The sequence below is a fragment of the Scyliorhinus torazame genome, chromosome 2, assembly GCF_047496885.1.
Source record: "Scyliorhinus torazame isolate Kashiwa2021f chromosome 2, sScyTor2.1, whole genome shotgun sequence".
Lineage (NCBI taxonomy): Eukaryota > Metazoa > Chordata > Chondrichthyes > Carcharhiniformes > Scyliorhinidae > Scyliorhinus > Scyliorhinus torazame.
In genome coordinates, this window is record NC_092708.1 from 43,701,223 (window position 1) to 43,714,308 (window position 13,086).

General features: G+C 45.7%; 1 protein-coding gene across 50 annotated transcripts in view; it reads left to right on the forward strand.

Annotated features, from left to right (window-relative positions):
* Positions 1–13,086, forward strand: part of neb (nebulin) — a 376,446-nt gene that overhangs the window by 145,596 nt on the left and 217,764 nt on the right. For all 50 annotated transcript variants that reach the window (XM_072470732.1, XM_072470804.1, XM_072470803.1 and 47 more), the window contains 5 exons: positions 2,615–2,722; positions 2,849–3,160; positions 6,793–6,996; positions 12,760–12,864; positions 12,953–13,060. In XM_072470732.1, the coding sequence (XP_072326833.1) occupies positions 2,615–2,722; positions 2,849–3,160; positions 6,793–6,996; positions 12,760–12,864; positions 12,953–13,060 (837 nt within the window). The remainder of the gene's footprint in view (positions 1–2,614; positions 2,723–2,848; positions 3,161–6,792; positions 6,997–12,759; positions 12,865–12,952; positions 13,061–13,086) is intronic.

Consider the following 13,086-nt stretch of genomic DNA (forward strand, 5'->3'; position numbering starts at 1 on the left):
TTGTTTTTCAGAATGGAGACAAGTGTACAGCACTGACCCTCAGGTTTCAATGTTGGGACCTCTACTCATTTTGATCCACACTAATAACATGGACTTGGATAGGCAGGGCTAATTTTAAAGCTTACACTTCATACAAAACTCACAAAGGTAATAAATAATGAGGTGCTAATGATAGACTTCAGGAGGACTTAGAGAGACTGGTAAAATGGGCAGTCATCTCGCACATTAAATTTAACACAGAAAAATATGAAGTGATACCTTTTGGGAGAAGACTGAGGGGAGGCAACATAAATGAATGGTACAATCTTTAAAAGACGTTCGGGGACATAGAGACTGCGGGGTGCATGTACACAAATCCTTGAAGGTAGCAGGACAAGTTGAGAAGGCTATTTAAAAAACACTCACCTGATGAAGGAGCTGTGCTCCGAAAGCTAGAGATTCCAAACAAACCTGTTGGACTTTAACCTGGTGTTGTAAGACTTCTTACTGTGCCCACCCAGTCCAATGCTGGCATCTCCACATCATAAAAAACAATATGGCATCATTGGCTTTGTTGATAGAATGCTATGCTAAACCTATATAAACCCTGGCTTAGCCTCAGCTGAATATTGCGTTCAGTTCTGGGTATCGCACATCAGAGGGTTGAATTCTCCCGAGCCTCCACTGGTGTGCTTGATGGCGAGGGGGCAGGGGATAATATGGTGCGAGGCCCAGAAATCGACTTTATGCCGGCATCACTTCACAGCGAGATTTTCGGCTGGTGTCCGTGAATCTTATTTTCGTCCCATTGATGGGATGCTGATAAAGACCTGACACCCCACCCCCCACACCAGATTCTCTGCAACGCTGGTGGGAAGCAACACTGGTACAAAAGACGTCTGGAGCAATGTGGTATGCAAACTTCAGGACTCACCTGAACAATGCCTGGAGCTGCATCAGAGTTCGCGATGGAGGCCACCCGTAACCCTGGACCCTGGAACACCATAGCAGTGGGCCGGGGGGAATCTGCAGGTAGATCTTCCAGATTTGGTGAGCTGGAGGGGGTTCATTTCCGGATTCGGAGTGTTTCCAGAAACCTACCTTCATTTTCAGATGGTCCATCTTCTTTATTCGATAGTGAGTCTTGATGTTGGGCACTTTTTCAACATGGTGCTTGGATATGTTTGCCGATTACACTCCATCCAGGCCTGCTCTGCCACTGAAAATGATACGGCGTAGAACAGCTGGGTGCATAACTAATGCGGTCGGCATCGGAGGATTTGATGTATTTTCTCACTGGGCCTTGGAGCGGGAAACACTCCATGTTCATGGCCATGTCCATGTGGGCGGCAATATAGTGCAGTGGTTAGCACTGTTTCTTCACAGCTCCAGGGTCCCAGGTTCGATTCCTGACTTGGGCCACTGAATGTGCAGAGTCTGCACGCTCTCCCCGTGTTTGCGTGAGTTTCCGCCGGGTGCTCCGGTTTCCTCCCACAGTCCAAAGATGTGCAGGTCAGGTGGATTGATCGTGCTAAATTGCCCTTAGTGTCCAAAACAAAAAAAAGTTAGGTGGGGTTACTGGGTTGCGAGGCTAGGGTGGAGGTGTGTGCTTCAGTAGGGAGCTCGATGGTGCAGACTTGATGGGCCGAATGGCCTCCTTCTGCACTGTAAATTCGATAATTCAATGTTCCCAGCCTCACCACGCGACCCAGTCTCAAATTGGGAGAATCTGTGAAGAGGATTGAGAAGAGGTTTCCTGGAATGGTAGCTGGAATGGGGGGCCAAGGTTATGTGAAGTAACAGGAGCGGCTGGAGTTGTTCTCATTCGAGCAAATTGAGTTAAGAGGGGATTTGATAGCACTGTTCAAAATCAGGAATGGTTTTGATAAAATGAATAAAGAGAAATTGTTTCCAGTGGCAACAAAGTTGGCAAGTTAAAGGACACAGGTTTGTTAATTGGGAAAAAGCACCAAAGTCTCATTAGGAAATGTTTTATTGCACATTGAGTTATGATCCGGAATGCACTGGTGGAAACACAGTGGGGAAAGCAAATTCAACAGTGCATTCCAAAAGAGAATCAGATAAATACATGTAGGTTAAAAAAAACACTGATAAGGCAAAATGGAAAGAACAGGGAAGTGGGATTAATTGGATAGCTCTATCCAAGAATAGCAGAGGCATAATGGGCAAATGGTCTTCCCCTGTACTGCTTCATTCCCACAATTGTATGAAAAGGCAACTGGAATGTTGGCCTTAAACTCAAGGGGGTCAGAATACAAAAGTGAAGGGAGCGTGCCATCCTTAATCTGCCCTACATGTGACTCCAGTTCCCATAATATACGTTTGCACCTTAAGTACTCCGGGCAACTGGGGATGGAAAATAAATACTATTTTACCAGCCTTGTCACACCTTGAGTCAAAATGACGAGGACACAATTAATCAGTACATTTTTAGACTAGAATTCAACAAGCATATGGGACACAACACAAATAGAAGAAAAAGTTGAGACTGCATGTACGGAAGTCAGATGCTGAAATAAAGGAACTCCCACTGCCAATAAACAAAATCAAGGAAGTTGATGCAAGTTTGGAAATTTGGAACTTGTACTGAACAATGTTATTATTATCCCCATAGAAACTGTACAGACTTGGTTTGGAGGAGTCAAAGAAGAAGGGCCATAGTTTACGTGCTGACGCCATCTCAATCAAGGCAGCGAAAGCATCCCGAGATATTGCCAGTGATGTACGTAGACCTGTTAATTTTGTTATGGAATTCCAAGTTAGGAATATTCAGCATTCTCTGAGTATAGTTTCACCAAGTTAAATTTGGTAAATGAATGTAACATGACTTGCTTGATCCCTGCTTTAGTACAAATACAAGACAGCCTATCGCAAGCAGCTTGGCCACCATGTTGGATGCCGCAACATTCAGGATGACCCCAAGATGGTTTGGTCCATGCACGTCGCCAAGATTCAGAGCGACAGGGAGTACAAGAAAGACTTTCAGAAATCAAAGACCAAATTCAACGTGCCAGTCGACATGCTGGACATCCTGTTGGCCAAAAAATGCCAGACTCTGGTCAGCGACATTGACTACAGACGTTACTTGCACCAGTGGACCTGTCTGCCAGACCAGAACGATGTGATGCAGGCAAGGAAAGCCTATGATCTGCAGAGTGATGTGAGTACATGATCGTAAATAATATGCATTGGCACTTGCATATTAGTAACAGAAAATTAGATGACTTCACGGGTAGTAATTGCAGCAATTACTCTTCACTCGCATTCTTTTCTTTTCCGGGAATATTTTACAGGGGATTGAAAATAAAAACAGGTACTTATTACCACCTTTTGACTGTTTGAACACAGCAACACTAATAGTGCAACTTTAATGGTACCCTACTTTTAGACCAAGATTTTAAGTTGGAGTCATTCGCTGTGTAGCCCAATGTTTAAACGTCTACCTTTCTGTCTTTTTGTGAAGCCAGCAAAAGTAAAGCTTGATTGCTTCCTTCTGAACATAAAGTATTTTGTGCAATTTGAGTGCAGTCATTAAGATATGTCACAATGTTGGTCAATGAAAGATTTTCCTAACTTGCTTCAGTTGTCCATGTTAAGCTAACTTGAATAAGGTTACTGTGGTAATACCAGGTATTGCGGTACCTGAGAGGTGGATGACCATTGGTTAGACCCAGGAGTCTACCATTGGCTGATGTACGTAGCTCCGCCCTGAGAGGTGGAGTATAAGAACTGGTGCCATCCCAGCAGCCTTCACTTTCTGTATCGAAGCTGCTGGGGAAGAGTTCTAGCAGATTAAAGCCTTCAGTTATGAATCACTTCGTCTTGAGAGTAATTGATTGCGCATCAGTTACGCACTGCAATACAATCACGTTCCCACAATCAGTGGAACAGTGTTGGAATTGTGCTAGAGAGTCGGCTGCAGTGCTCTGCGGTATACCATTCCCCATGCTAATATGTTACATGCATACTGCTCTCCCACTCAAAGGACATTTTTGTTTTGGAGATCTGCGCACTCTGAGGCACAATTCTTGATCTTGTAATAATTGGCATCCAGTTTATTTGCATTTTTGGCTTGGCCATTTGTATCCATTGATTTAGACTTGTTGAGATTAATTTTTTCAAAGTATTTTTTATTCGGGAATTTTAACACTTAATTTCAAAATTTACACGACACATAAATACATTTTTTTTTAAAACAGAACAACAACCACATCGAGAGCATATATATCACAGGTCGTCACCGTGTCTTTGACCATAGTCTTCATATTCACGTTTCCTGATTTACAATGGTGTACAGAGTCACAAAGAGAACATTTCATTTACATTTATCGTGACGAGCAGAGTCATGTTGAACTGTTGATTTTAGAGGATGAGTAGGATGTTCTGCTTCCCCGGATCTTTATGTGTGGGAGGGTCTGTGTCCCTCCAGGAGTATGGCCTTCCTCCCCGTCTCTCCACTGTGTCGAGTGTGCATTTCCCTTCTCCTCAGCATTTCTCCCCTCCTCCCCCGTGCCTTCCCTTCTTCCCTTACTGTCTGTCCCCCCTGCCCCTGGTTGCTGGTTCAGAACAGGTCCTCAAAAGGGTTGGTAAACCTTCTCCACATGTCGTCTACTTCTCTCCCCTAAATGTGGTCGCCCCTGTCCCTCCTGAGTCCCTGAAGCCCATGCTGTGATCTTTGTCTTCTACTACGGTTTCCCCAGTTCATTTTTCTGCACAAACTCATTGGTCTCTTCCGGGGCGGCAAAATATTACTCCTTGTCCTGATAGGTGACCCATAGCTTGGCAGCGTAGAGAATGCCAAACCGCACCTTGCTTATATACAGCGCGGATTTGGCACCGTTAAATTCTGCCCGGTGTTTGGCCAGGTCTGCTCCAATGTCCTGATGGACATTGGATGGACGGTCGTTCCCACTGCACGCTTTCACGCTTTTTGCCCGCCTCAGGATCCACTCCTTATCCTGGTATCTGCGGAGTCTCACAATCATTGCCCACGGTGGTTCCCCAGCCTTGGCCTGTTGCTGGATCGACCTGTGGACGCGGTCCACCTCCGGGAGCTTGGTGAAGCCCTCCTTGCCAACCAGCTTCCCTAGCATCGCTGCTCCATGGGGTCCTCCCATCCGTGCCCTCTGGTAGCCGCACGATCCGCAGGTTTTGTCGATGTGATCAGTTTTCCTGGCCATCGACTTTTTCCCTCAGCCCTTTATGAGTCCTGACCAGCCTCGCCACCTTGGCTTTGAGTGCCGCAATCTGAACACCCTGATCTCCGATGGCTTTCTCAAGGTCTGGCGAAGTTGCCTGTTAGGCCGCAAGCCCAATTAGGGAACCACCACCCCTCTCCCTGCCCTGGAAGCCTCCAGTTAAGGTTTGCCCGACTATTGCCCAGGAAGTTCAAACTTCCATTGGGCAATTGCTCTGCAATCAGAACTATCTGAAAGTATGATTTAAAATGCAAACTTTGGATTGTTCCAACTATCTTAGAGTAATAATTACCCAGGCAAAGTTATAAGAAATAAACTCATTTCCAACTGTTGGGTAACTATAGCACTGACTGCCTCCCCTCCCCCCTCCAACCCACACTTCACAAACTCAAGGGGCTCCTCCCGCCTATATGACCCCATCACAAGACCCCATGGCTCTGCCACTGTCCGCCCCTCACTGACCACCCACCCGACCTCCCCGCTGATAATTCAGTGGCAATGAGCAGTCCCATTCGGACATTGCTTGGTTGACAGCAGAACATACATTGCTTTTAAAGTTAAGACACTTTTCACGGAATACACACTTTATTCCCAAAACCGACTACTTGTTATGCCAGTTTTTGAACCGTTTGATTTTGTTGCAGTTGGATACATTGCACAAAGTGAGACCTACAGAACAGATACTCATTAAATGAGGACATGGGGCGAAATTCTTCGGAAACGGCGCGATGTCCGCCGACTGGCGCCCAAAACGGCGCAAATCAGTCGGGTATCGCGCCGCCCCAAAGGGGCGGAATGCTCCGCATCTTGGGGGGCCGTGCCCCAACCTTAAGGGGCTAGGCCCGCGCCGGACGAATTTCCGCCCCGCCAGCTGGCGGAAAAGGCCTTTGGTACCCCGCCAACTGGCGCGGAAATGACATCTCCGGGCGGCGCATGCGCGGGAGCGTTAGCGGCCGCTGACGGCATTCCCGCGCATGCGCAGTGGAGGGAGTCTCTTCCGCCTCCGCCATGGTGGAGACCGTGGCGAAGGCGGAAGGAAAAGAGTGCCCCCTCGGCACAGGCCCGCCCGCGGATCGGTGGTCCCTGATCGCGGGCCAGGCCACCGTGGGGGCACCCCCCGGGGCCAGATCGCCCCGCGCCCCCCCAGGACCCCGGAGCCCGCCTGCGCCGCCTTGTCCCGCCGGTAAGGTAGGTGGTTTAATCTACGCCGGCGGGACAGGCATTTTAGCAGCGGGACTTCGGTCCATCCGGGCCGGAGAATCGCGGAGGGGGGCCCACCAACCGGCGCGGCACGATTCCCGCCCCCGCCGAATATCCGGTGCCGGAGAATTCGGCAACCAGCGGGGGCGGGATTCACGCCAGCCCCCAAGGATCTCGCCCCTGTTCTGTGAAAAGATCCATTTGTTTGGTGTGTTTCTAACTGATCTTTTTCTCCATAATGCTACTCAGTAGATTGTAAAATCAGTGTTAAATTAAATCTTCTGATGTAAAAAAAATGATCTGAGAATAATTCATGAGTTGCATTTCATCTTTGGCTTCAATCAAGGTCATGGGAAAATATGTAATCTTCGATTATTTTCTTTCTATGACACAGATCCAATACAAGGCTGATCTTCAGTGGCTGAGAGGCACCGGCTGGGCCCCTAACGGATCGCTGGATGTAGAACAGGCCAAAAAAGCCAGCGAAATCCTTAGTGAGAAAAATTACCGTCAGCCCCCGAGCAAGTTCAAGTTCACCAGTTTGATTGACTCCATGCCCCTAGAACTGGCAAAGCATAATTCAAACACCCTTAACCAGGTAAGCTGCTCAAGTAGAAATGAATAAGTACGATCTGGATAGCTATTAGAGAGACATGGCTACAGGATGACATAGATTGGCTGACTGGCAGAAGGCAGAGTGGGGATAAAGGGGTCTTTTTCAAGATGGCAGCCGGTGGCTAGTGGTGTGCCTCAGGGGTCTGTGCTGGGACCACAACTTTTCACAATATACATTAATGATCTGGAAGAAGGTACTGAAGGCACTGTTGCTTAGTTTGCAGATGATACAAAGATCTGTAGAGGGACAGGTAGTATTGAGGAAGCAAGGGGGCTGCAGAAGGACTTGGACAAGCTAGGAGAGTGAGCAAAGAAGTGGCAAATGAACTACAATGTGGAAAAGTGTGAGGTTATGCACTTTGGAAGGAGGAATTTAGGCATAGACTATTTTCTAAATGGGGAAATGCTTCGGAAATCAGAAGCACAAAGGGACTTGGGAGTCCTTGTTCACGATTCTCTTAAGGTTAACATGCAGATTCAGTCAGCAGTTAGGAAGGCAATTCATGTCATTTGAATTCATGTCAAGAGGGCTAGGATGCAAGACCAGGGATGTGCTTCTGAGGCTCTGGTCAGACCCCATTTGGAGTATTGTGAGCAGTTTTGGGCCCGGTATCTAAGGAAGGATGTGCTGGCCTTGGAAAGGATCCAGAGGAGGTTCACAAGGATGATCCCTGGAATAAAGAACTTGTCATATGAGGAACATTTGAGGACTCTGGGTCTGTTCTCGTTGGAGTTTAGAAGAATGAGAGGGGATCTTATTTAAACTTACGAGATACTGCGAGGCCTGGATAGAGTGGACATGGAGAGGATGTTTCCACTTGTAGGAAAAACTAGAACCAGAGGACACCATCTCAGACTAGATCATAGATCATAGAATTTACAGTGCAGAAAGAGGCCATTCGGCCCATCGAGTCTGCACCGGCTCTTGGAAAGAGCACCCTACCCAGGCCCGGACCACCCTATCCCCATAACCCAGTAACCCCACTCAACCAACACTAAGGGCAATTTTGGACACTAAGGGCAATTTAGCATGGCCAATCCACCTAACCTGCACGGGAAGAACGTGCAGACTCCTCACAGACAGCGACCCAGCAGGGAATCGAACCTGGGACCCTGGAGCTGTGAAGCAATTGTGCTAACCACTATGCTACCATGCTGCTCCAAAGTGACGATCCTTTAAAACAGAGATGAGGAGCAATTTCTTCAGCCAGAGGGTGGTGAATCTGTGGAACTCTTTGCCGCAGAAAGCTGTGGAGGCCAATTCACTGAGAGTCTTTAAGACAGAGATAGATAGGTTCTTGATTAATAAGGGGATCAGGGGTAATGGGGAGAAGGCAGGAGAATGGGGATGAGAAAATATCAGCCATGATTGAATGGCGGAGCGGACCTGATAGGCCAAGTGGTCTAATTCTGCTCCTATGTCTTATGGTATTATGGAGCTGAATATTGAGGGGTAGGTGACATTTAGGAAGGACAGGAAGTTGAGAACAGGTGGAGTGATGACGCTGTCAATTAATGATGGCCTTAGCACATTAGACAGAGCTGATCTAAGTTCAGGATGTAGAAGACGTTTGGCTTGAGATGAGAAATGTTAAAGGCAAGGAGTCAGAATGGTGTGCAGGCCTCCTAATTGTAACTACACAGTAGATCAGAGTATAAAAGAAAACATAATGGGAGCTTGTCAGAAAGACACTGCGATAATCATGGGAGGTTTTAACCTACATATAGATTGGATAAATCAGATGGGCAAAGTTTTTGGGATAGTTTCTGAGAACAGCTCGTTCTGGAGCAAACAAGAGGGTGGTCTATACTAGATCTGGTATTGAGGAATGAGGGAGGATTAATTGATAACCTCATAGTGAAGGCACCCCTAAGTAGCAGTGATCATAACATGATTGAATGTTTGGCAGCACGGTAATACAAGTGGCTAGCACTGTGGCTTCACAGCACCAGGGTCCCAGGTTTGATTCCCGGCTTGGGTCACTGTCTGTGCGGAGTCTGCACGTTCTCCCCATGTCTGCGTGGGTTTACTCCGGGTGCTCCGGTTTCCTCCCAGAGTTCAAAGACGTACAGGTTAGGTGGATTGACCATACTAAATTGTCCTTAGTGTCCAAAACGGTTAGGACGGGCTATTGGGTTACGGGGATAGGGTGGAAGTGAGGACTTAAGTGGGTCGGTGCAGACTCGACGGGCCAAATGGCCTCCTTCTGCACTGTATTACACTGCATTTATACCTCCCGCTGCCTGGGGAAAGCGGGCAGCATAATCAAAGACCCATCCCATCCGGCTTACTCACTCTTCCAACTTCTTCCATCGGGCAGAGATACAGAAGTCTGAGAACACACACGAACAGACTCAAAAACAGCTTCTTCCCCCCTGTTACCAGATTCCCAAATGACCCTCTTATGGACTGACCTCATTAACACTGCACCCCTGTATGCTTCATCCGATGCCGGTGCTTATGTAGTTACATTGTATACCTTGTGTTGCCCTATTATGTATTTTCTTTTCTTCCATTTTCTTCCCATGTACTTAATGACCTGTTGAGCTGCTCGCAGAAAAATACTTTTCACTGTACCTCGGTACACGTGACAGTAAACAAATCCAATCCAATCCAATGTTCTATGTACATTCAGTTTGAGGGAGAGAAGAGTGCAACCAAAACTAGTAGTTTAAACTTAAATAAGGGAAACTATGAGAGCATGGAAGCAGAGCTAGCTAAAGTGAACTGGCAAATGTGCTCAAGCGATAGATGTTCAGTGGTAGACATTTAAAGAGATATTTCAGAATAGACACATTCCCATGAGAAAGAAAAGGGGCAGGCCGATCAACTGTGCTTATCTAAACAAATTAAAAGCAGGATTAAACTTAAAGAAAAAGCAGATACTGATGCAAAGACGAGTTACAGGTCAGAAGATTGGAAAGAATATGAAGAATATCAAAGAATAACAAAAAGATTAATGAGGAAGGAAAACTGAGTATGAGAAAAAGCTAGCGAGTAATATAAAGATGGACAGTAAGAGTTTCTATAGATATTTAAATAAGAAAAGAGTTAACAAAGTGAGCGTTGGTCCAAGAGAAAGTGCACCTGGGGAACTGATAATGGAAAGTGGGGCTATGGAGGATGAATTAAACAGGTATTTTCCATCGGTCTTCAGTGTAGAGACACAAGTAACAGCCCATAAATAGCTGCTAATCAGAAAATGGAAAGAAAGGGAGGAACGCAGGAAAATTACAATCACCAAGGAAGTGGTATTGAGCAAATTGTTGAGTATGTGGGCTGACAATTCCCCTGGCCTGCCTGGACTTCATCCTCAGGTTTTGAAAGAAATGGCTAATGAGATAGTTGATGCATTGGTTTTAATTTTCCAAAATTCCCTTGATCGAGGAAGGTTCTATTAGATTGGAAGAAAGCAAATGTAACTCCTTTATTCAAAAGGGACGGAAACAGGAAACTGTGGGACAGTTAGCCTAAGATCTGTCACAGGAAAATGTTGGAAGGCATTATTAAAGATGGTTTAGCAGGGCACTTGGAAAAATTCAAGGCAATCAGAGTCGACATAGTTACGTGAAAGGGAAATCAGGTTTAACCAGTTTATTAGAGTTCTTTGAAGCAGTCACATGTGCTGTACTTTGATTTCCAGAAGACATTTGATAAGGTGTCACATCAAAGGTTATTGTGGAAAGTAAGGACTCGTGGTGTAGGAGGTAACATATTGGGCATGGATTGAGGCTTGGCTCGCAACAGAACCAGAGGTGGCAAAAATGGGTCTTTTTCTGGTTGGCAAGATGTGTTAAGTGGTGTGCCACAGGACTTAGTGCTGGGGTCTCAACCGTTTACAATTTATATAAATGACTTGGGGAAAGGGACCGAAGGTATGGTTGTTACATTTACTGACGGCACAAAGGTAGATAGGAAAGTAAATTGTGAAGAGGACATAAGGAGATTACAAAAATATATAGATAGGTTAAGTGAGTGGAAAAAATCTGGCAAATGGAATATAATGTGGGCAAAAGTGATATCATCCATTATGGCAGGAAGAATAACAAAGAAGCTTGTTATCTAAATGGTGAGAGATTGCAGACCTGAGGTGAAGAGGGATCTGGGTGTCTTGGTGCATGAATCACAAAAGACGCGTTCAGCAAGTAATTAGGAAGGCTAATAGAATGTTATTGTTTATTGTGAGGGGAATTGATTACAAAAATAAGGAGGTTATGCTTCAGTTATGCCGAGCTTTGGTGAGGCCACATCTGGAGTATCGTGTACAGTACTGGCCTCCTTATTTATGGGAATATGTAAATGTTTTAGAAGCAGTTCAGAGAAGGTTTACTAGGGTAACACCAGGAATGGGTGTGTTGTCTTGTGACGACAGGTTGGAGAGATTTGGGTTGTATCCACTAGAATTTAGAAGAGAAGGAGGTGACTTGATTGAAACCTTTTTGCCCCTGAGGGGTCTTGATAGGTTGGATGTGGAGAGGATGTTTCCTTTTTTGGGAGAACTTAGAATGAGGGATCATTGTTTAAAAATAAGGGGTCACTCATATAAGATGGAGATTAGGAGAATTATTTTCTTTCAGAGGGTCGTGTGTCTTTGGAACTCTTTCCTCAAAAGGCAGTGGAAGCAGAATTCTTGAATATTTTTAAAGCAGTGATAAATAGAATCTTGATTAACAAGGGGATGAAAGGTTATTGGTGGACAGGAATGTGGGGTTGAGGTTAAAGTCTAATCAGCCATGATTTTATTGAATGACAGAGCAGACCTGAGGGGCCGAATGGCCTACTCCTGCGCCTAATTTGTATGTTTGTATGTTCTTCATACAAGAAAATGCCATCATTATCATAAGCAGGCTATGTTTTCAAGTCTTTTCAAGTTATAGGCCAAAATTCTCTGGCCTTTGGGATTCCATATTCGTGCCAGCAGCGCAAATCCGCCCGCAGGTTTCCCAGCGACGTGGGGCGGCTTCAATGGGAGTTACCATTGACAAGCGGGGGGAAGACAGAATCCCACCGCCTGCGAATGGCTCGCCACCGAGAAACACGCGACTTGGGGACTGGTGAATCCACCCCATCATCTATACCTCATAACACAACTTTATTTATGACCAGTGCATTTGTGGGACGGGATTTTCAGTTTGGCCAGGTTCTCCACGGCAGGACTTCCTCCGAGTGAGGGACAGAAGCCCCACCTAATGTCAATCGATGCTCATTAGAGTGTAAAATGGCAGCAGAGAAGTTGGAAGTCTGCAGGCATGTGTTCCCCTCCAACTCATTAGATAGTAGGGAACCTGCTCCCGACATTCTAAAAATCCAGGCTGTAAAGCATATGTGCAAAATGTGTCAATGAATAATTTAGTTATAAGTTATACAGGGCGGCACGGTAGCACAGTTAGCACTGTTGCTTCACAGCGCCAGGGTCCCAGGTTCGATTCCCTCTTGGGACACTGTCCGTGCAGAGTTTGCACGTTCTCCCCATGTCTGCGTGGGTTTCCTCCGGGTGCTCCAATTTCCTCCCACAAGACCTGAAAGACGTGCTGTTAGGTGAATTGGACATTCTGAATTCTCCCTCAGTGTACCCAAACAGGCGCCGGACTGTGGCGACTGGGGGATTTTCACAGTAACTTCATTGCAGTGTTAATGTAAGCCGACTTGTGACACTAATAAAGATTATTATATTATTATTATTTTGAAATGTTTTCTTGAGATCACTTGCATTAAGCCTTTTCAATTAATAACATCTCCTTGCAGCGTTTATACACTAAAGCATGGGAGAAGGACAAGCTGAATATCCACATCATGCCAGACACACCAGAGATTGTGTTAGCAAGCCAGAACAAAATAAATTATAGTCATGTAAGTATGTAAAATTCTTATTTCAAAGACCCAACTTTTTCATCTATTCCAATGTAATCCTGTATTTATTTATAATCCTAATGCCTAGAATCAATATCGACTTGCACTGGAAGAATCAAAGAAAAAAGGATATGACCTACGCCCTGATGCCATCTCCATTAAAGCTGCCAAGGCATCAAGAGATATTGCCAGTGATGTAAGTTTTCATTTGTAATATCTTTA